This window comes from Trichoplusia ni, chromosome 18 (assembly GCF_003590095.1).
Source record: "Trichoplusia ni isolate ovarian cell line Hi5 chromosome 18, tn1, whole genome shotgun sequence".
Taxonomy (NCBI): domain Eukaryota; kingdom Metazoa; phylum Arthropoda; class Insecta; order Lepidoptera; family Noctuidae; genus Trichoplusia; species Trichoplusia ni.
In genome coordinates, this window is record NC_039495.1 from 3,491,673 (window position 1) to 3,512,775 (window position 21,103).

Sequence of the window (21,103 nt, forward strand, 5' to 3'; positions counted from 1 at the left end):
GTCAAAAAGAAACAAAAGTGGATAAAAATGATAGAATGTAGTTGAATACTGGCAATACTGTACAGTCTATACTAGTGTTACAAATACCTGCCACCGTAAAGTCCGCCACAACACGCAGTTCTCAATGTACACAAACATACGGACAATATTTACACATACATGTTAGTCGGTATATAAACGACATGAGTGACGCCACTACTCGGTATTAGGTGCAGGATCTAACCATCAGCATTAAACTGACGCTTTATAAACTCTTTATTACTTATTTGCATAGAAAATCAATGGTTAAATTTATTAAAATTATTCCTTTTCCAATTAAAAATACTGCATGTTAAATTTACCCAAAGCTTTTTCCCACTCCTACTGCAGAACTATCGCGTGGTGGAATAGAGACCACTTTCGTATCATCAAGTACGCCTTCTCTTTTTCACAGTGGCAATAGTTCTGGTTTTATAGCAAGAAATAAAGTGCCCGTGACCATGATACCTGCAAAGGTGTCGAAACGTTGGGAACTAAAATCTAAAATTAAACCGCGATAAAATCCGTAAAAGTAGTTTCATTTCAAGAAATAAAGAATTACAACCCTTATTGTTACTTTTCCCCTCAGTGTTACCCGCACCAAAAATAATCAACAGTTCAATTCAGTAACAGATCGTGCACCTAAAGTGTGACGTCACAATGTAGTCTATAGTTTAATATTATGCCAACCAATATTTATAATGTATAGTATGTTGTGGATATCACCTAACTTCCACTTACATGCCATCACCGGACGGGGTAGGGAAAACGTTTTCATGGTTTTTTGTTTTTTGAAGTTTAGTACTTGAGTTTTACGAATTCATTTCCAGAACTTCATCGCTGATCATTGCTTGACGGTATATAGAAATACCTTGACAACCTAGATTTATTTCAAGTTTTGAATGACTAGTCAAAAATTATCAAATCCATCAATTTCGTAATTTTTCTACAGTTGCTGTTTTGAGTTTAGATTCAACATATCGTGTTTTTAACCCTAGCTCGAAACTGTCATTAATTTGTAATGAAAACGTTTTCACATCGAGGACATATTTACAAATGATACGCTACGGCAGTGTCCATTGTATTTACTGTGCGACATTCTGACCCTCTTAACGAACTATTTTTTTTTGCCAAACATCTGTATTGTATTTTAAAGAAAAACCGGTGCCGTCGTGAAAGGGACACGGCAAACTCCACTACACTACGGTTTAGCGCACTGTATTGGAGTGCCGATTAAAACATGGCAGTTTATTATATGTCAGATTGTCGCACGCATCGTGTCTACGTGTGTATTTTACAATGTGTGTGTCGTGTGCGTGTGCTATGCGCGTAGCTAACCTTGAAGCAGAAGAGTGCTGGCATGCAGAGTGAGGAAGTATTGCCGCCGCCCACACTCACCTCCGCCCACTGCTGAGACTCCGTGCACCATCCTGTCGGGATTGGGGCAAATTGTTTAGAATTGGTATTTTCGATGGAATGGTTTTCGATACAGCTTAACTAAAGTCATTTTTATTAGGTATGTATGTTCCATAAAACTCATGTGGGGAAGAGTTTTGTTGAGTAACGTGATATGCTTCGAAATCCGATCGGTTCCTAAATGAACAGCACGAAAACGGTCGTGGAGGTTGGAATGTTGCGTCCGTGTGTACGGTGTGTGTGAGCGCGGGTGTACCGTGTTGGTGGTCGGGCACGATGCGCGACACGTGTGCGTGTGTGCGGCAGTACCGTTAGCGAGCGGCGCGGCGGGCGGCGCGGACAGCGCGGCGCGGCGCGGCAGCTGGTAGGCCAGCAGCTCGGCCGGCGCCGCGCGGCAGGACTCGGCCACCACGCGCGACACGCTGGCCCCGCACAGCTCCACCAGCACCAGCCTGCCACACGGGACACAGCGTCAGGCACATGGCTACGCCTACGGAGCATGAGCTGCTACAATATTAACTTACGACTCGGGCGGCAGCCCGCACAGCTCAGACAGCTTCTTCTTGACGTCCGCATACGTGCCCTCCGAGTTCACTCGCACTCCGTACTTTATGGGCACGGAGCCGTCCAACAACATCACTGCAAACAAAGACCTACAGTTAATGTGTTGAAAGATGACTTTTTATACATCGAAGAGTTATGCGGTTTTGTGTAGTTTGGCAACGTTCCATTATCTCATAGGTCGTGAGTGGTCCCAGAAAGAGGTAATACTGGGGCCAAATCTAAACATTTTGGCCTCGTTGGAACCAATTGCGCGATCCGTTGCCAGCGGATCAGGCTTACGGCCGCTTTCTATATTCGATCCCGAATCTAAGATTCCGATCAATCCAGATTTTACTCAATCCTTCGATTGAGCTTGAATCTGCATTTCATTAATCGATCTCGTCTCGAAATCCATCGAAAAAAAACGGATAGATCGCCCTGCTAAACGTTTTGTTTTACGCATGTGCAGAAAAAGTACTTCAGCGATTATTTATGAGTAAAATGGTGGCTTTTTTCTTAAAGCTTATCTATTTTATGTATAAACACGAGAAATTGCAAAAAATACAAAAATAAAAGATTGGGAAGTCGTAGCGGACAAATACTGTAATTCTACCTCAAGATTAGAAAAAGCATAAACGACAATAAACGTTTATTGATGAGCAACGGAACGTCAGCCAATCAAAAAGTTGTCAGTCAGTTTGACATTAACATAATATATTTTAAAATCGCAAGTTTATTTGTTGTTTGTGTTTTCGATGTCTCAGTTGTAGAATAGAATACAGCGGCAATATTCGAGCGCGTTCAGAATAAGTTCACGCGCCATCTGTCCAAGAAACTGTATGGGGTGTATCCGTTCTACCTACTCATGGATCCCACTCTGTTTGTTCTGAGCATGGTTGGCAATGATCAACTGTATATGAGACGGGAGTTTGCACTGGTTGTCTCCTTGGTGAAGGTGATTCGTGGAGTGGAGAATCACCCGGAAGTATTGCAGCGCTTGAGTGTGTGTACCGGACCGCTTCGTGCGGCGGCGGCGAAGCCCGCACCTACAGCGAGAACAAATTTGCTCGCCAAAGCACCTCTTACAAGAGCTCTCCACACCACCAACTTCTTCAAAATCAGACTGACGTGTTTATGTGTTTTTAATAATGTAATGTGTTGCAATTTTTGTTTAGTTTAAGTTCTAAGTTGTCGCATTAGGATAAACCCTGTAATGATACTTCATGGTTTTAAATAAATAAATGAAAACGAGAATATTATAATCGTTATTTATTGATTCCAGTATTACAGATATTGGTAAAAGTGTACTTAGTACACAAAAACTATAATACCGAAAGCAAAAAAGTTTAAGCATCAGCTTATGCTTAGCAATCCAAAAGAATTACTGAGCGCTGGTCTTCAGCTTAAATCCTTGACCCCCGTTTACAAGTAAAGTACAGAAAAAAAAAAACAGCCACTCGATACATCACAATCACAATTACAAATTTTGAGGACAGATTTTGTTCGTCGTCGCCGTCACTACTATCCCAGTCCGATAGCTGAGCTAATACTTCAAGATCGCTATCACTATCACTTGAAAATATTTCCATTTTCACAGATTTCTCAGTACAATCCGTGAAAAATTGGGGATCGCAATTATAGATCAAAAACGTCAAAAATCGATTTGTCAAAACCAGAGATCGGTTATAGAAAACGCATAACTGTCACTTTCGTACAAATACCAATCTAAAATCTCGATCCGCCCTCCCAAAGATAGATTGAAGAAAAAGATCGAGAAAACGATCCATGGATCGGTTATAGAAACACTAAAAGTTGGAAATGGATTCAAATGTCAATCTCGATCCGTAAATTTGGGATTGAGATCGAATATAGAAAGCGGCCGTTAGTCAGTAAGTCTACTTCATCCGCCTTACGATGAATAGGTGGACTTTTGTTATGACTGATTGAAATTCTGTAAGATGAGGAACGAGAGTAATTCTTTAATCCTAGTGTATGTTTATGTGTATATTTTAATGTTTGTAGAGACGTTGGACCCCTTTTTAAGTTTCCAAGTTTCTTATTTGTATTGTTTGACTGCCCAAGGATTTGGTGTAATATGTTTTGCTATTAATAAAAGTCTATGTGTATGTGTGTGTATATGTGTGTTACCCTTGAGTTCGACGCAGACGTAGCTCTCCATGGGCAGCGGCAGGCTGAGCATGTTGAAGGCGTCGAAGCGCACGGACTCGGACGCGCACGTGTCGCACACGACCTTGGACTTGAGCTGGCCGTAGAACAGCTCCGTCATGATGGACGCGTTGCGGGAACAGTGCTGCTCCCACGCCTCCGCCGCTACCACCTAATGTAACACATACTTACTTAGGCTGTCTTCCAATATTACGTATTCAATACGAACACACTGCTCAAATAACTTGCTTTGTTCTTTTTTTGCATATAATATAAGTCTTTTATCGCAGCAATAGACTTGAAATAGTGTCCAGCGAATGTGTGTTGGGAGCATATAGTTTATTTGGAGCATTAACCATTCATCGGAAAACATAGTTTTGCTAAATTGAATTGAATGAATTGGTTGTTTCGAATTGTTCATTCAATTACATACATATATGTTTATGGAAGACAACAATTTTTTTATGATTGAAAGAAAAATGAGTATGATACATATTTCTCAGAAAATGTATCTGTACAAAACATCTATCTGTGGTGGCTATTATGTCGTACCTGATCGGGTAGTCTCTGCGGCGGTGCGGCGGGGTCCTGGGCGGGCGGTGTGGCGGCGGGGGGCGGGGTGAGGGCGGGCGGCGGGGTGCGCTTGAGGTCCTCGTGCAGCGCGTCCAGCAGCCAGGCCAGCAGCTCCTGCGCGTCGTGCTGGCCGCCGCCCGCCAGCGCGCGCGCCCAGCGCGACACGCACCAGCGCACGCGCAGCGGCGCCACCGAGCGCGCCGAGCACGACCACACCTGCGAGCGGGGGCTTGCATTGTACACATACACAACGACTTACAGCTCTGCTTCACTTCAATGTTTTAATACAATACGGACTCCCTTAAGGAATTTAATTCTTGTGTCGAGGAGGGTTTGTCCTACGCGGGGATCAAATCCGCAACAAGGCTATCCGCACAGTCGATGTTTTCGCACTCACCTCTTTACATAATTCTCCGTATCTCATCGCTAACACTCCCTTGGTCCCGAGAGGGTTCGTCGTATTCACTTCATATAAATGCATGCCCGAATTGAAATATCGTGTTAATGGGCCAGTGTTCCACACCTGCGAAAAAATATATTCAGTATAACATAATAATCTAGTTCGTACTACAATTCACATCTAATTTTACCGTATCATGTGACTTTTACTCTTTAAAATATTTTATACGTTCTAATTGAGTCTACCACATTCTTGAACACGGATCAAACGAAAAGCACCTACATACATTAACATAAGGTATATATTTTAATTACGATGAATACTAACAGACTGTAAGGCCGCGTTCATGAAGCAGGTGTTGCCCAAATTATGCAGACCCGTAGCACCGGGCATGTTGGGGGCTATCAGCGTCTCCCGCCGTTCTGTGGCCCGACTCGAGCCACTCGTCATGCTGAGGGGAAACAAAGGAAGCTTTAGGCCAAGCCAAATTTTTGCACTAAAGCGTAATCGTACAGCTTTTAAAATACGATGTCGATCTAGTTTTGTTACATCTCTGCAGGTGTGTCCTTGTGCCTAGTGTGACTTGCTTTTGATCTGTATAAGAAGGACAGCGTTGTGTCAATGCTTCGACGCCATATCTTACCGGTAGCGAATCAAGTGACTGCTCTTCATTGCGAATGGCCTAACTTCAGACATCCACGAGTCGGTAACTTCAATGATGATTAGGTACACTGTGACGAGCATTAGTGAATAATCGTCAACCGTAAAGGTTTTCCGCATAATCTATGATTGTAGGAATCATAAGAAAAAATATCTGACAATGTGACACATCGTGTGACGGATATTTTAGCTTAATGTTCCCTATTGCCCCGGTACCTGAGCGCCCCGATCTCCTCGGGCCAGGTGAGGTCTGGGTTCCTGAGCTCGAGCAGCAGCCGCGCCCGCTCGCCCAGGCGCAGCGCCTGCAGCGTGGGCCGCTCGTCGTCCAGCAGCACGGCGGCCGAGCCCAGCGACCACAGGCGCATGTCCTCGCGGGCCAGGCCCAGCGCTGCGCATAGGAACTCGCATACCTGCACAGGGACGGCCACTATGTTAAGGGCAGGTGTTGAATAACGACGAAAAAAACCTAAGTCTTAACATAATAGTTGCATCTATGCAGGTTTTTTTCGTCGTTATTCAACACCAGTTATTCAGACTAAGTCTTAACATAATAGTCTTAGAAATAACGACGAAAAAAGTAAAATATTTGATCTAAGTAACATTAAATTATATTGGTCTAATGCGTGTTCCCTGTTAAACACCTAATGTAACATGACAAAAGTATAAAGTCAATTATTTACTTAAAGTATAGGAACAAACGAAACTATTTGCATAGATACAACAATTATTTCTATAAGTAATTAGTAATTATTACCCACAGATAAATCTATAGACTGGTTTTCTGGGTCATTCTATAAACTTATGTATTTGAATAAATAGGATACATACATTTTCGATGAATCATACAACAATTGAATGCTTGAGTTTATCAAAAGTTTAACCGAAGTCTGATACAGTTTTAAAGAAGTATTTAGTCGGAGCTGGATGTGAGCAGCCAAAGATAGATCTGGCGTGCAATTGGGAAGGCCTATGTCTAGCAATGGACGGATATGAGCTGATGATGATGATGAGTGAGTGAGCCGCGCCCGCGCCGGTGTAGGCCAGACACCGGGGCTGAGGGACACACACACGTGGTGCAGGGTAGTGGTTACCTGCTTGACGGTGGCGAGCCTGGAGAAGGCGGCGGTGTAGGCCAGCTGCCGCTCGGGCGGCGCCAGACACCGGGGCTGAGGGACACACACACGTGGTGCAGGGTAGTGGTTACCTGCTTGACGGTGGCGAGCCTGGAGAAGGCGGCGGTGTAGGCCAGCTGCCGCTCGGGCGGCGCCAGACACCGGGGCTGAGGGACACACACACGTGGTGCAGGGTAGTGGTTACCTGCTTGACGGTGGCGAGCCTGGAGAAGGCGGCGGTGTAGGCCAGCTGCCGCTCGGGCGGCGCCAGACACCGGGGCTGAGGGACACACACACGTGGTGCAGGGTAGTGGTTACCTGCTTGACGGTGGCGAGCCTGGAGAAGGCGGCGGTGTAGGCCAGCTGCCGCTCGGGCGGCGCCGGCGCCAGCGGCACCGCGCGGTACAGCGCCGCGCCGCCCGCGCCCGCCGCGCCCGCGCCAGACACCGGCGCTGAGGGGGAAAACATACCTTATTTTATTATTAAATGATGTAACGGTTTACTCACGCGTATTTATCGGGGTAGCCCGACTAGATTCGCGGGAGCGCGAGCAGACGCGGCGGGATCGCGAGTTCGAAGACAAGAGTTCGACTCGCGATCCCGCCGCGTCTGCTCATGAATAAGGACTCCGGTTGGGTCCGAAACTAGTCGGGCTACCCCGATAAATACGCGTGAGTAAACCGTTACATCATTTAATAATGAATCAGTCTCACGATAGTTATTATAAAAACACCTTATTTTTTAATATACAACTCATATTGTGAACAATTTAATACTAGTCGCACGAGGATGACACGATAATTCAAATTACAAACACAAAGACACCCACCCCTTTATTTATTTTTTCGGGGGAAATCCTCATGGACTTCCTCCACCCGGGGAGAGGCGAAGGGGTGTGTCGGACTCTTACCGGCTAAAACCCCCCGGTGTGTCTCCTCGCACGTGGGCACGCGGGGCCGCGGGAGTCCAAATGGTTCCGCCGCCCCGCACCAGTGCTCGCCTCGTGCACGGGGTAGTGAGGTGTTTGCCTACCCCGTGCACCGCCTCAGAGGCGCGCGCCGACTCTCGCGCGCGCCTCCGCCTCGGGTCCATGGAATAGGGGGCGGGGGACTTCCCCAAGTCCCTCGCCCCTGGACCCATTCATGGGGGCTGGAAGAGGGCGTTGTCCGCCCTCCTCCTGCGCCCGGTGCGCTTTCTGCGGCCGGAGAAGGGAGTCGAGATCTCCCTCTCCCGCTCCGCAGTTTCCTTCTGCGACATCACGTCCTCGCAGAAGGACACCACCGCGGCCCACGACTCCGCGCTACCGACCATCTTCCGCACTACGGCCGGCAGCGACAGATCGCCTCCTACTTTATTTGTGAGGACACGGCGCTGCCAAGCCACACATTCGGCGAGAGTGTATTGCGCCATGTCCGCCCCGCAATGGACGCAGAGAGATTAAGTAGTGTGTAAATTCATAGGATCGCTTGAAGAATAAAGACAGATTCACACTTTACTATTACCCCTGCTTACCCCCTTAATTTCCAACTTTATGAACAGTACTAGCGCTGCAAAAAGCGTACCCAGGAAAGACACGGTCAGCAAACAATATGCTTCCCAGGTCAATTTACAGACACCGACACTAACATCGACGAAGCAGTCACTATTCGCAGGCTGAACAGATTTTCTTTCTGTGGATGTTAGTTGTTAAGTCCCGGAGTGCAACCCTTGGTAACGCCTACTTCGCAACAGGCCGTGCAGCAGAAATCGTAATATTTTAATTTCGCTATAACTTCAGAACCGTCCAATTTTAATCATTCAAAGACCAAATATTATCTACATTAACTGTACTTAGTGATGAAATAATTGTAATAAATGATAAGGATTAATAACATGAGTAAAATAAACGCGTTTAAATGTAGTCCAAAAAAAATCAAGATTTTTCAATAAAAAAATGGTTATTGTGCCTCACTCGACATAGATAGGTAGGTATAGTGTGTCGCGGACTTTTTTGTAGATATTTATAAGATCTACAATTACTTAGAACATTTTATGGTTCTATCTTTAATAGTTTAGGCAGGGTACGCAAAATAAGTAACTTTTTTAGTTGATTTTTACACCTTGTATCCGAAAAAGCCTAATATCTTACGGAACCCTATTTTTGTTCAAAATTAAATATAGCCTATATAACTCGTGGATAATGTAGCTTTCGAATGGTGAAAGAATTTTTAAAATCAGTCCAGTAGTTTATGAGCCTATTCATTACAATCAAACAAACAAACAAACAAAGTTTTCCTCTTTATAATATTAGTGTAGAAACTTACTCTGAGTATTCGGCACGTGTCGCAGAATCTTTAACTGTAAGGGATACAGCTCTAACTCCACATCGGAATTCGGCGGCCTTATTACCTGGAACAAAAGATCATATACATCAATATTTAACTAAGAATTTTTATAAAGAAACAGACTCGCTATCTTAGAAATTTTGAAATGGTGGTTTCTTATTAGTCAACTGTGATCCAGATTTGCATCGAAGTTGTTTTGCACTCGATTACTATTTTTGAAGTGTATTGAGGCGAATTTACGCTTTCACTTTTTTTAATCATTCATAAATAATTTTACATTGCATCTACAAGTTTGCTCGCCAACAAGCGATGTAGCTTGGCGAGCATATTTGTAGATGCATTAAATTAAAATGAAATAAGTCCCATCGTTTTCACTGGCATGCCCCTCGCTCCCCTGCCATGGGCGTACATGTGTCCGTGTGTTGTGTACAGACCTGCCTGGGCAGCGGGTCGGGGCCGCCGTACCAGAGCGCGATGGCCCGCCACAGCTTGTCGGGCAGCAGCTCGAAGTCGCGGTGCTGCGCCAGCGTGACGTCACGCCGCAGGTGCCCGCCCTCGCCCGTCAGCGTGCGGACCTGACGACACACGCTATATGAGGGGGAGACTTACTCTACAACATAACTGGGAATCTAACACACATCAGAATATCGTTTCTGTAGTGAGGAAATGTCTGTTAATAAGTATGATTTTTTTCTACAAAACCAAATTTGATTTGGCCATGAAATTTCGATTTAGCGATTTCAATGTTGTAGAGGGCTTTATAATATTTTTGTATCTCTTGAAGAATCAAGAAAATTACAATAATATTGTTTTAAAGCGCAACGCGTACACTCGCGCACGATTCTTGCTGTAAATTCACACCGCGATTCGCGCCGTTCCCTGCAGCGAACGGGGCACGATGCGAAGCGTGCGCGCGAACCCATCTAACACACGCGTTTCGCGCGGCCTTTCTCGCCTCTCGCCCTTGGGCGCTTTCTCGTTGGATTAGCCTCATTAGCTCCTTCACCCTTAGTTAGAAGACGTCGATTAAGTTCCCAGTGTACCGCAGACAGTATCGGGTGCTGCGGGCCTACCTTGAGCAGGTTGGGCGCCAGCAGACGCTTGTTGTCGACGGGCCCGGGGCTGGGCGCGGCGCGCGGCGCGGCGGAGCTGACGCCGCTGCTGCTGGCCGAGCCCACCGACGCCGAGTCGCGCCACAGCAGCGAGCCCATCGACTCTGCACACCACGCACTCTCTACTACACTTTACTGACTTTATACGTACACATCAAAGCAATGCAGTATAACTGCTATAGGTACCGGCGCGAATCTTGAGCGCGAGGCGGAAGAGTGGGGATCGCTTTGCGCACCGTACACTTATGACAAAATAAAACGGCAATTAATTGAATTGGCCGAATGCGTATTCATGGTCTTGAGGTGCATGCAACTGCATCACAGAACGAATCACTCATGACGTGTACTGCACTTCAGTCTGTCCCGCGCCTCAATTCATACCGCAAAAGGGAGCCAAAAATCACTTCTGCGCAGGTGAAGGTCAGCGCTCAAGATCCGTGCCGGTAACTATACTGGCTTTAAACATTATCAATTTTCGACTGTTAAACAATACATGTATTATTACTAAAACCTCGAACTTAAGTTGAAACGTCTCGTTTATTTTTTTAACGCTACATGTAAATATTCGTTTTTTTTTTCGTAATATTAATTTAACGTATTTAAACGGTTCTTGATCATATTTGAATGTCTCTTAGAGTGAACATAAGTAGTTCAGTTGCCGTACCTGTGGAGTTGCTGGTGAAGCTCTCGTCGCAGACGATGGCCTCGTCCAGCAGGCGCGGCGGCGCGCGGCAGCAGGCGGCGGGCGGCGCGGCGGTGTGCGCCAGCCAGGCGGCCCACCAGTCGGCGCCCACCAGGTACCAGAACTGCCCCACCGCGTAGCCGCGCTGCACCTCGCGCCGCAGCCAGCCCAGCACTACGCACGACAAGACGTACTTACATAACTACATATGATCTCACATTCATCTTAAACTTTTTATTTCAATTTGGCCTGTAAAACGCTGAATTTTAAATACAAATGTAATGACTCTAGTTTTAACTACTCTTCATTAAATATGGCTTTGTTGTAGCCGAAATCAATCTTGCCAAAGCTCACTATTAAACAACACTTGGTAATGTCCGATAACGACAAAGATATGTTTTGAGATATTTTTTATGTTTTTATAAAGATGAAAATACTAAAAATCTTTATCAAGACTTATAAATATGAAGAAATCATATAATAACATACCGCTAAATAATCTTATCTCTACTTTTCTCTCTCAACTCCAAAAATGTATTATTATGAGCTCCCAAAATCAACAAAATACATGGACCTACATAAATTAGCATTCATAAATGACCTAATAAACCCCTTAGGGGTCTATTACGCAGTAATCATAATCTCATCTATCAAAATTAGCGTATCGGTGTTGTTTGACGAATATCTGTGAACGTGCGACCCACTTGTGAGCGACTCACGCCTGTTAATGTAATCATATTCAAATATATTATCTGTTGGATGTGCCGTTAATGCCGTTACGAATATTTGACCTTGTTTTGTTTTGGGGTGTATTATGTAAGTGATAAGTTTAAGGCAAAACGTAACAATACAATCTGTTATTTCAGTATATTTACAAGTTTATTATTTTCTTATGTCCTGAAATACATAATAGGGATGGTGACGAGATTTTAAAAGTTAAATTCTGTTTTTTCCTTCAAATTGACAAATATAAAATTATAAACAATAGCTACTTTAAAGTTTAGGAGAGGAGAGACTATTTTTTTTATGCTAAAAGATGACGTCTCGCGTAAACTGGTTAGTCAACAGTAAACTCACTGGTTAGTGGATTTATTAAATTTATGTTCGCGGGACAAAACAAAAATACAAATATTCATAAAAAATAGTGACGAACATTAAAAGTACCTAAAGGCAACCCCTATTGAAATCAAACATCAAGAACCTATTTTTATGGCTGCTAACTAGTCAGTCTTCACTATGCATCCTAAACAATTACATAATATTATGATTGAAATAACATAACATTGAAACTAAATACTAGCTTAAACAATTAAATCGATCGGTGGCTAATAACAGTGTAATATGGCGTATAATTTGTGATAACACGTTTTATAATATTCCTTTGTTTATGTACATAACTAATCACTTGAGATTTTGAAGATTTTATAGTCAAGTTTAAACTAATTGATTTTATGGTGAGATAAGTTTCACCCAGATAACACTACTATTAGATTAATTTAAGTTTTGATATTGATAGTTCAAAACAACTTATATATAATTTAATTCATTATAAAAAAAACCGAAGCTAAACGACCAGGTGTTTTGGCACAACTCCTAGGATGCCTATGTCCAATTTATAGTGGACCGCGATATGATAAGTTGATTCATTATTATAAAAGGAAGTATAAATCACACAACTTCTTCAATGCTGAGTGATACAAAGTCTCAATATAGTATTGTAGGTAATTTGAAATAATAATTCTGACCCCTAAAATTAAAGCCAATTAATATCAGCATATCTAAAAAATAAATATCGCATGGCGCAATAAATTATCACAAAATAATTAAGATAAAACAAATTAACGATTAAGGTAACAGTCCTAATATGATGTCAAAAGACAATTCAGAGATTAATTTGTGTTTGAACAGCTGATAAGCGGCGATAAGGGTTGATAAGCGGGCGTCCGCCGGCCGCTCGCGACTCGAGTGTGTATCGCGTGACACTGCTATACATAGATAATTCTGTTTACACGCCGTTTATTTTCGCGGTTACGGACACGCAATGTATTCAAGAGCGGGCTAATTATAGCCGTGCGGTAATATTGGTGGCGCTTAGTCCGGACGCGGTTTGTTTTCCTGACTTTCAGGTGGTAGACTTCTCACGGGGGAGGTTTTAAACTTTCCATGTTGTTAGTAAGCCTAATATTCATGTTGTAAAGGCATTTACACATGTTGGAACCGTGGGAAAATCTTGCCAGATAGATTAAAAATCTAAAATAATTCCTAGAATTATTGAAAATTCAACTGAACAATTAAAATCGTAATCGATAAGTATATTTTACTATTCAGGTTTTAATGTTAACCACATAATTACAGGCACTCAAGCGGTCGCGTGTCTAAAGCATCACAAGCTACACTCCATTGAAGATGGAATTGATTGTATGACGTCATCAGTCTTACTATGTATTGCCGACCTTGGAGACACGGTTAATTAATTGTTATATAAATAACAGAGTGTTTTAATTGTTATATTAACGACTTCCCACCGCAACCAGTCTGGTACAGCGTAGTAACGGTCGTGGCCTTGACTTAGGCAATGGTCAAACTTTAGAATGCGTTAAAAATGATTATTTATTTATGTTTAAAAATGATAATGATTAAATAAACAAATACTACGAATACCAGGTATCAAATGTGTACTTGTACCGCAACGGCGATTTAGATTTTGCCAAGAAAAGTTTCGCCGAACACTTTAAACATAACATCTTTCTTAAGTAGTTATATATAAGTAGTTATCACACATCACGTTTTCTGTTAGAAATATATAGCAGAGGTGTGAATAGTTCGGATGGATTGGTTGCCACATATAAGTAAAGGCGAGAAGCTCGTGGCTAAGCTATAACTGCATAAGTTGATCGATTACAGGTTAAGCTATGCTTGACGCGATTGGTCCTTAGATGGGTGACCATCTATGTCATAACGAGTTGATCGTGTTTCGGATGGCACGTGTGTTCCGGCTGTTATTCATACATCTTTGAGAGTCCTTACAGGTAATCGGAAGCTAGAAAGTCTGACAAGCAGTCTTACTAAGGGGAAACGGGTGGCCTAAGTAACTGGGTTGAGGAGGTCAGATTTGCAGTCGCTCCTTGTAAAACACTGGAACATAGCTGAATCCGGTTAAACTGAAAGTCGACTGCCACATAATTGGGAAAAGGCTAGGATGATGATGATGATGATATAGCAGTCCCTCACCGATGTCCCTCTCCTGGTGCTTGCAGTGCGGCCGCAGCCCGAGCACGATGTGGCACACCTCGAACACGAGGTCCAGGAAGGGCGTGAACAGCGCCTCCGCGCTCTCCACGCTCCAGATCAGGAAGTCCTCCAGCGGCAGCGCCATGTCCGATGAGATTATGCCTTCGTTCTCCTCTTCTGTTTCTTGTTCTTGCTGCTGCTGTTGTTGCTGTTGCTGGAGAATATTGTACAAATTTACAGTCAACTGATTAGAAATAAAATAAGGGTTTACGAGGACTTAAGAACTGCAGCCATTGTGGAAATGCCGCTAGGCACCGCATTTTGCCCTGTCTGGCTTCTAAAACTTTTACAGTTACATTTCTATAGTTAAACAAATGTTTACTAGTACGTTATGCAACTAACCTCTTTCAAAGCAGCAATTTCCTCTTTATTATCTCCGTTGCCCAACTGGAAAACTGGTTTCTTGCCATTTTTGGGCACAGTAATCAGCTTGTCCCTCAGATTCAGGAGTATGACCTCAGGGTCGAATCCTTTCTCCGTGCCCTCTGAGTCGTTGATGTCTGAGGGTGTGGAGGCGCGGGAGCTCTGGTTCTTTAGGTTCTCGTTGGCGACGGTGCACAGGATGCCCACCATGTCGATCAGCTCCTTCTTATTGAGGACTCCATCGCTGTCCAGGTCGAAGATTTTGAAACAGACTGGAAAGAGAAAAAACTTTTTAGTAATTGAAGTCTGCGGTAAAGGACGATTTTATTCGTAATGCACACGTTGCCGAAATCGCAAGATGTAGAGATGTGGAGAAATCGAACTAAGGGATCGAACAATGGCCGTATAGGCAAGTAATAAAAATATTCGAATGTTGCAACACAAAACTAATAGTATGATACCAGACTTGTTTAAAGTTTCGACAAACGATTAACAAACATGAAGTTGCATTGGTTTTGACAATTTTATAGCTCCTAACGGAACTGAGAGTATTGAAAACTAGGAAACACTATCTAATCTGTAAAAGAAAAACCAAATAATTCTAATGTTGTAACAGTTGGAAAACTAATATTAGTCATTACAATGATTCATTCAATTAGATCAAGGAAAATTAATTTAATTAATACGATAAATATCGTCAAATAGTCTTTTGTTATTATGACTTGTTTGACCGACAAAGTGATTGTATTATCAGAATAGATAAAAATAAATTAGGTGTTATAACTTTCTCAGAAGTCAGTACAGTGTTAAACTATTTCAGTTATACCAGAAGAAAGCACACCACAGCTTATTAAATCAATCTTCAGGCTCGTTGTCCATGCAATCTTTCGGTTAATGTCTTTCCCATTCCTCCTTAAAAGTCAGGCAGCCTCAACCGGACTACACGTGATGTTTGTTTTATTGTATTGCCAAAAACAATATTACAAAATGATTTTTGCAGTACTGAATTTGGAAACATACATCTATAGTAATGCCCATTTTTGTTAGAGATACTCTAGACACTCAGTCTTAAGATATATAAACACTTCTTGGTATTTCAATTTGAGTCAAACTAGTCATCTCAAATTACTTTTACTCAAATATTTTATTTGTTTAAGATACGGTTTTATTTTTACTCTTATCTAGTCATGATAAAAATAGGTGTCACCTAGAAACCTAACGTAGCCAGATTATGACATTGAAAGGCCACAAATCCTTATTTCGTAGAGCAGAAGCTAAGAGCTTAGGGATATGGACATAGGAAACATTGATAAATATTTACAAGGCAATTGTTATAAGATTTACAAGAGTGATAAGATAAAAATTAAAGCATTGTGTCAATCAGCAACTATTTTAAAGAATGTAAATGCTAATTATAGTGCTTCGAAACTGCGCCACGATTAATCATGAAGTTATATTTTAACTATCTTAAATTAACCAATCACTCTTAATAATTAGCTTCTACATTCGCTACGGGTTCAAATAGTCCGAGTATTCGACCACTCGACTGGTACTCATCAAGGCGCCAGTTTCGGCAATAGGTTATTTCCAATCGTGAACCTGAAGTACTTGTTTAATACAATAAGCTTCCACTACTTAACATTCTCAGGCATGTCTAGATAACTCGAGTGTTATATAAATAGCTTCTGTGGAAGCGTGAAAAGTGCATGCGATGCTTATCGTAACGAAGATAACATAAATTATGTACAATGAGAAAATAATTATGTTATCAGCCCCTGAATTTTAGTTATTGGATAAGATATTTGAAATTGTTTTTCATTCATTGAGTAACATTTTTCGGATTGTCTAAAAAAGTAATAACATTCCCTTGGGACGCCATGAGGACGAATGTTTTTGGTATTTTCCCTTTTGCTTGAAAAAACGAGAGTTAATTTACAGTATTTTGAGCTCCGTATCCAAAGTCGGAACTTCAAAACCGAAGTACTTCTATAATGAGGTTCCGATGTCTATCCTTCACCAGGCTGTATCTCGTGGTAGCCCGACATAAGTTTGACAGATGATGTTATTCTTTTGCCGCTAAAAGGTAGGCTAGAAGAATTGAAAATATGACAATCATAAAAGTGGTAAGTATACATATGGCCAGAAATTTGAAGGATGACCAATTTTTTTCTTTAGCCCATTTGTAAGGAACCCTCAGAGCCGCCAGTCCGACTCGCACATGACCGAACATATATTAGAAGGACTATTATTTAGATCTCATTTCTTGTTTACAAGTTTAATATAATATGAACGCGTAATGCTTTCTCATCCTTCATGCAAATATCAAGATAATACAACGATATTTGCATAATACATGTCACGTTCGTTGCAGAGTAATACACACACAATTGCTGGATGAAATATTGCAGCTTAGTTTATGAACTTGGATCTATTTTAATCTTATTACATGGCAAAAGTAGGCCACTTCAGTCTCCATCTTCAAACCATTATCTAAAAATGTAAACTGCTTCAGGAATTAAGAATCGTGAGGAGCAAGTAGATGAAAACTACTGAATATGAGAATTTACGAAAGAACAGGGATATCATTCAGTGGAAGTGCCAAAATCAGAAGGCTGTTATTTCAATCATCTGTCATAGATGAAAGAAGCCACAAGGAATTACATAAAGGATTAAAATGTATCGTGATTTCAATTAAATCGAGAGTTGAGATTCCTTTAAAAACTATTAATTCAAAAATATCCAGCAGCTCCTTAAGGCCATCACTCACACAGCGACTAATCAAATGACAATAAGTCGGAAGTGCATGCCAACTAGTCAGCTAGTCAAGTTCACATAAGGTACAGTCGCGTGGCACGTGCTCACCATTGCAACGGCTTGCGACGTGCGAGATGAACAATAAGTGGACATGACCTTCCTCGGGCATTTCACTTTGTGCGCAACTGTACCGCCCTTATGACGCAGGACTTTTGTGATGCGTAGTTAGTGCTTCTATAGAATTATTGTTATGTTTCGTCTTAAGAAACCTAGGTATTTTAAGTTGAATATAGTTCGAAGAAAGATTGTGTACTAGGTAGGTCGCTTATATCATTTTGATTTCGTTAAATGTTAGTCAAAATAAAGATTTGGCTGTATGAGAATTTGATAAAATGTTCTGTTCTGAAAATAAAACTAAGCCCTAAGTTAGGGTGAATGTAGATCAAGCTGATAAAAACACGAAGATATATAAAGCCTTTAATATATCTGTATTCCACCGCGCCATACTTCCCCGAGCCTAATCCCAGTCGAGGCTTGTAATATCCAAGGCTGACCTACTCCACATTGCCTCCAGCTAATATTGGAGCAGCCTTAATAAGAAATGGAATGATCGTAAACATCGCGGATGGTAATTGACTTCGATACCGAACTGAGAGATATAATTGGAGCATTGTTTGCCATGTTCCGAGTAGAAATTGTTCAATAGACGGTCGGTCGCGTTCCCCGATATATTAAAGTGGCTTAATGAGCTACTAATTAAGCTGAGGGGAACGATTGTTTGTCCATCTAAATAATTTTGAACCGGTTTTTGTAGGACATTACTGGTTAAGCTACCTTATCGGGAATGTATATAGGAATGTTAAAGGGATAATTAGTTCTAAACAAATGAGATAGCCTATTGAAATTAATAAGCGAGGTTTACGATAGCATATTTTAGCGCTATCAGATACGCACAATTTAAATTCCCATTGACTTGAAATAAGGATTGTTACGCAACATTGTGCAAGAGTTGTTTATATTTGTATTTTATAGGCCATTACGATTCAAGGTTTTCCAATGCGGAACTATCGCTGTTATGGTCATGAGGACGGTGCCGGGATGTCCGCTGCCAAGCTAGTGACAGGCAACTTTACCTCCAACGCACTCATCCTGTGACTAAGTCACACGAGTCGGATGTTTTTACGTATGCGCGGTACGTCATGGGCTTTTACTTAGGGAAAAAAGAAACAGTATTTGTTGACAAGCAATGAAATGGCATTAGGTAACTTGTCAATTATTATGATTTTGATGATGACGAACGAGTTTTTGAAATTCAACCAAGAATCACTCCATATTCCCTATTCACAACAAAAATTAAGAAATTTGTTATTTGTAGGTAAGAAAATGGTTTAATAAACATCTTAATTCATTTAAGGTGTTTGTATCACACAAGAGGGAAATGTCACGAGCATAACTGACGTAGACAAATCATCAAGTGACCAGGGAGCCCTCCCACTACTGCTTGAAGTAGACTGTTTCATTAGAGGAATAGGGATGTCGCTCTACGCCGAAGCAGCTCTAGTGCAGTCTTCAGCGGATTATCCGAAAGTGCTGGTCCCGTTTCCACAATTAGAGGTGATACGCCAATTGTCACTTGTTGAATTGCCTATGATAGTTAACCTGAACATGTGAGATAAAAGTTAGCTTGCTACACTAGACTGACGTGCGCTATGTTATGATCACCTTGATCTAATGACCCGGCTATAAGCAAGAAGCACGGTTTTTATGTCCCACAATTGTTTATATTTACTGTCGTGTCAAGGACGCTTTTTATGGGTTTTGTTTCAGTGAGAATTTCCGTATTGATTTGTATATGGACGGCTGAACTTCTGATTGAAAGAAACTATTATTTCAGTCAAGAATATAATTTATTTGTTGTGTAAAATAGTTTATGATGTTTGGAACGGGATGAAGAGAGAAATTTATAGTTCAGTGATGAATTTAGAGCTGGCTGGTAACCATGTCTAGTAGAATGGACATATAAGGAAGCTAAGGAAGAAATTATACGGCATTTTATAAAAAAAAAACAGCATATACAGACAGATATTTCACGAGTACTTTTTTAATTCCTGACGTTTCCGCTCAATAATAATAACATTAATCTCTTCCGGAATGCTTCACAAAACACCAATATTTAAAAACAGCGTTTTTAATAAGCCTCAGTCACATTTACGTCACCGCATTTATTTCTTCCTTCCTTCCTCTGCTTGTCTATTCAAAACTACTAAAACACAATATACGTGTATTGAACACGTATATTGTGTTTTACGCGGTTTTCCTAAGCTATTGTTGATGTTTGATAAACAACTTGTCACTGCCTCTAAACGTCTTATAGGACTAAATTCAGACATAGCTTTGATTTGAAGAAGAAAGGTCAATGGACTTTTAGATATAGTTTCTAGACACCACTGTATATCATTGAAGTTTTCGTGGTCTTCTTAATATATTTCAAAACCAAACCACCGAGCTACAGAAACGACACAAAAATCAAGACAAGTTTTTCGAAAATGTTAGTGACCTTACTAACTTTAAAAATACGCATAAGATGTAGCTACAAAGATTTCATCCATCTCATAATCACACAAAGGCATTTCGAGATAAATCAAATTCAATCACTATCGTTATCAGTGGACGGTATATCATATTCTAAGGTCAATGACATGACGACACCCACTCCCATCGCCGACAGCTCTTCGATGCCCGTGCCCTTGGCGCGACAGACGCCATGTAATGCAGGGCTGCGAGGACTGTCATCGATCGCACGGTTTGAAGGTAATAGCTATCGATTTTCTAGTGCCGTGAATAAATTATGAACTTCATCCTTCGGTAAGCTAGTAATATTATTATGAGTGAGGCAACAGGTTTGCAAGTTTTTCTTGCTAATTAAATGAATTAGATGTAAATACTCAATTATACTTTGTTAAATCCAAGTATTTTATTTTCAGGAGCTAAAGCTCACTACTTATTCTTACTGTTCATGCAATAACAAGACAGTTAGATGATCAAAAAAAACCTTTTGACAAACCACCAACTGAAATGAGAGTAAGAATCACACGACACATTGGTCAGTGTACCCATAAATATTTTTTATTGATTCTCATAAAAATTACGATACAAATCTGTGAGGTACCTAACAGAGAGTCACTATACGCTATCAGGGAGCGCGCCCTGACCACAACACTACATTGTATTGCCATACCCACGAGAACTAAGCTTCTGTTCTGTGACGTCACATTTTAGTGACACATAAAGGACACGTATACACAATTTGTTATGTTTTTTAAAATACAACAAAAGATTACAAAGTATTAAACAAAAGATTATTTTTCATGTCCGTTTTCGATGCTTATAAAGTACAGGTGTTAGCTGGGCTATGATTGCAATTGATTTTATCTTTAAACTAAGATATATTAGTATAACTTAATTCCGCCATTTGGAAACACTGCGAAAGACAAATATTAAAAATACATGATTGGATTGCAATCATGTACTTATAAGACAAACCATTAGTATAGAACTTTCGATACAGCTTACATTACATTACGATCAAAAAGCTACGACAATTTGCTTACAATGCAATATAATGAAAATCATCAATAAAATTCCTTTACTACAAGTAGGATTATGGAAAGGCAAAGGACAATAGAAAA

The 21,103-nt window shown here is 41.3% G+C and overlaps 1 protein-coding gene across 4 annotated transcripts in view; it reads right to left on the minus strand.

Annotated features, from left to right (window-relative positions):
- The window catches only part of LOC113503194 (ubiquitin carboxyl-terminal hydrolase 32-like), a 38,838-nt gene that overhangs the window by 6,078 nt on the left and 11,657 nt on the right, over positions 1-21,103 (minus strand). For 2 of the 4 annotated variants that reach the window (XM_026885053.1, XM_026885052.1), the window contains exons 5-19: positions 14,640-14,932; positions 14,238-14,451; positions 10,989-11,180; positions 10,286-10,428; positions 9,647-9,787; positions 9,192-9,276; positions 7,207-7,358; positions 5,993-6,186; positions 5,444-5,567; positions 5,114-5,239; positions 4,696-4,932; positions 4,126-4,315; positions 1,959-2,073; positions 1,744-1,886; positions 1,417-1,448 (exon numbers count right to left, since the gene is read on the minus strand). In XM_026885053.1, coding sequence (XP_026740854.1) covers positions 1,417-1,448; positions 1,744-1,886; positions 1,959-2,073; positions 4,126-4,315; positions 4,696-4,932; positions 5,114-5,239; positions 5,444-5,567; positions 5,993-6,186; positions 7,207-7,358; positions 9,192-9,276; positions 9,647-9,787; positions 10,286-10,428; positions 10,989-11,180; positions 14,238-14,451; positions 14,640-14,932 — 2,381 coding nt within the window. Of the gene's footprint in view, positions 1-1,356; positions 1,449-1,743; positions 1,887-1,958; positions 2,074-4,125; positions 4,316-4,695; positions 4,933-5,113; positions 5,240-5,443; positions 5,568-5,992; positions 6,187-7,206; positions 7,359-9,191; positions 9,277-9,646; positions 9,788-10,285; positions 10,429-10,988; positions 11,181-14,237; positions 14,452-14,639; positions 14,933-21,103 lie in introns of all 4 variants that reach the window. The other 2 variants (XM_026885051.1, XM_026885050.1) reach the window with 1 other exon arrangement.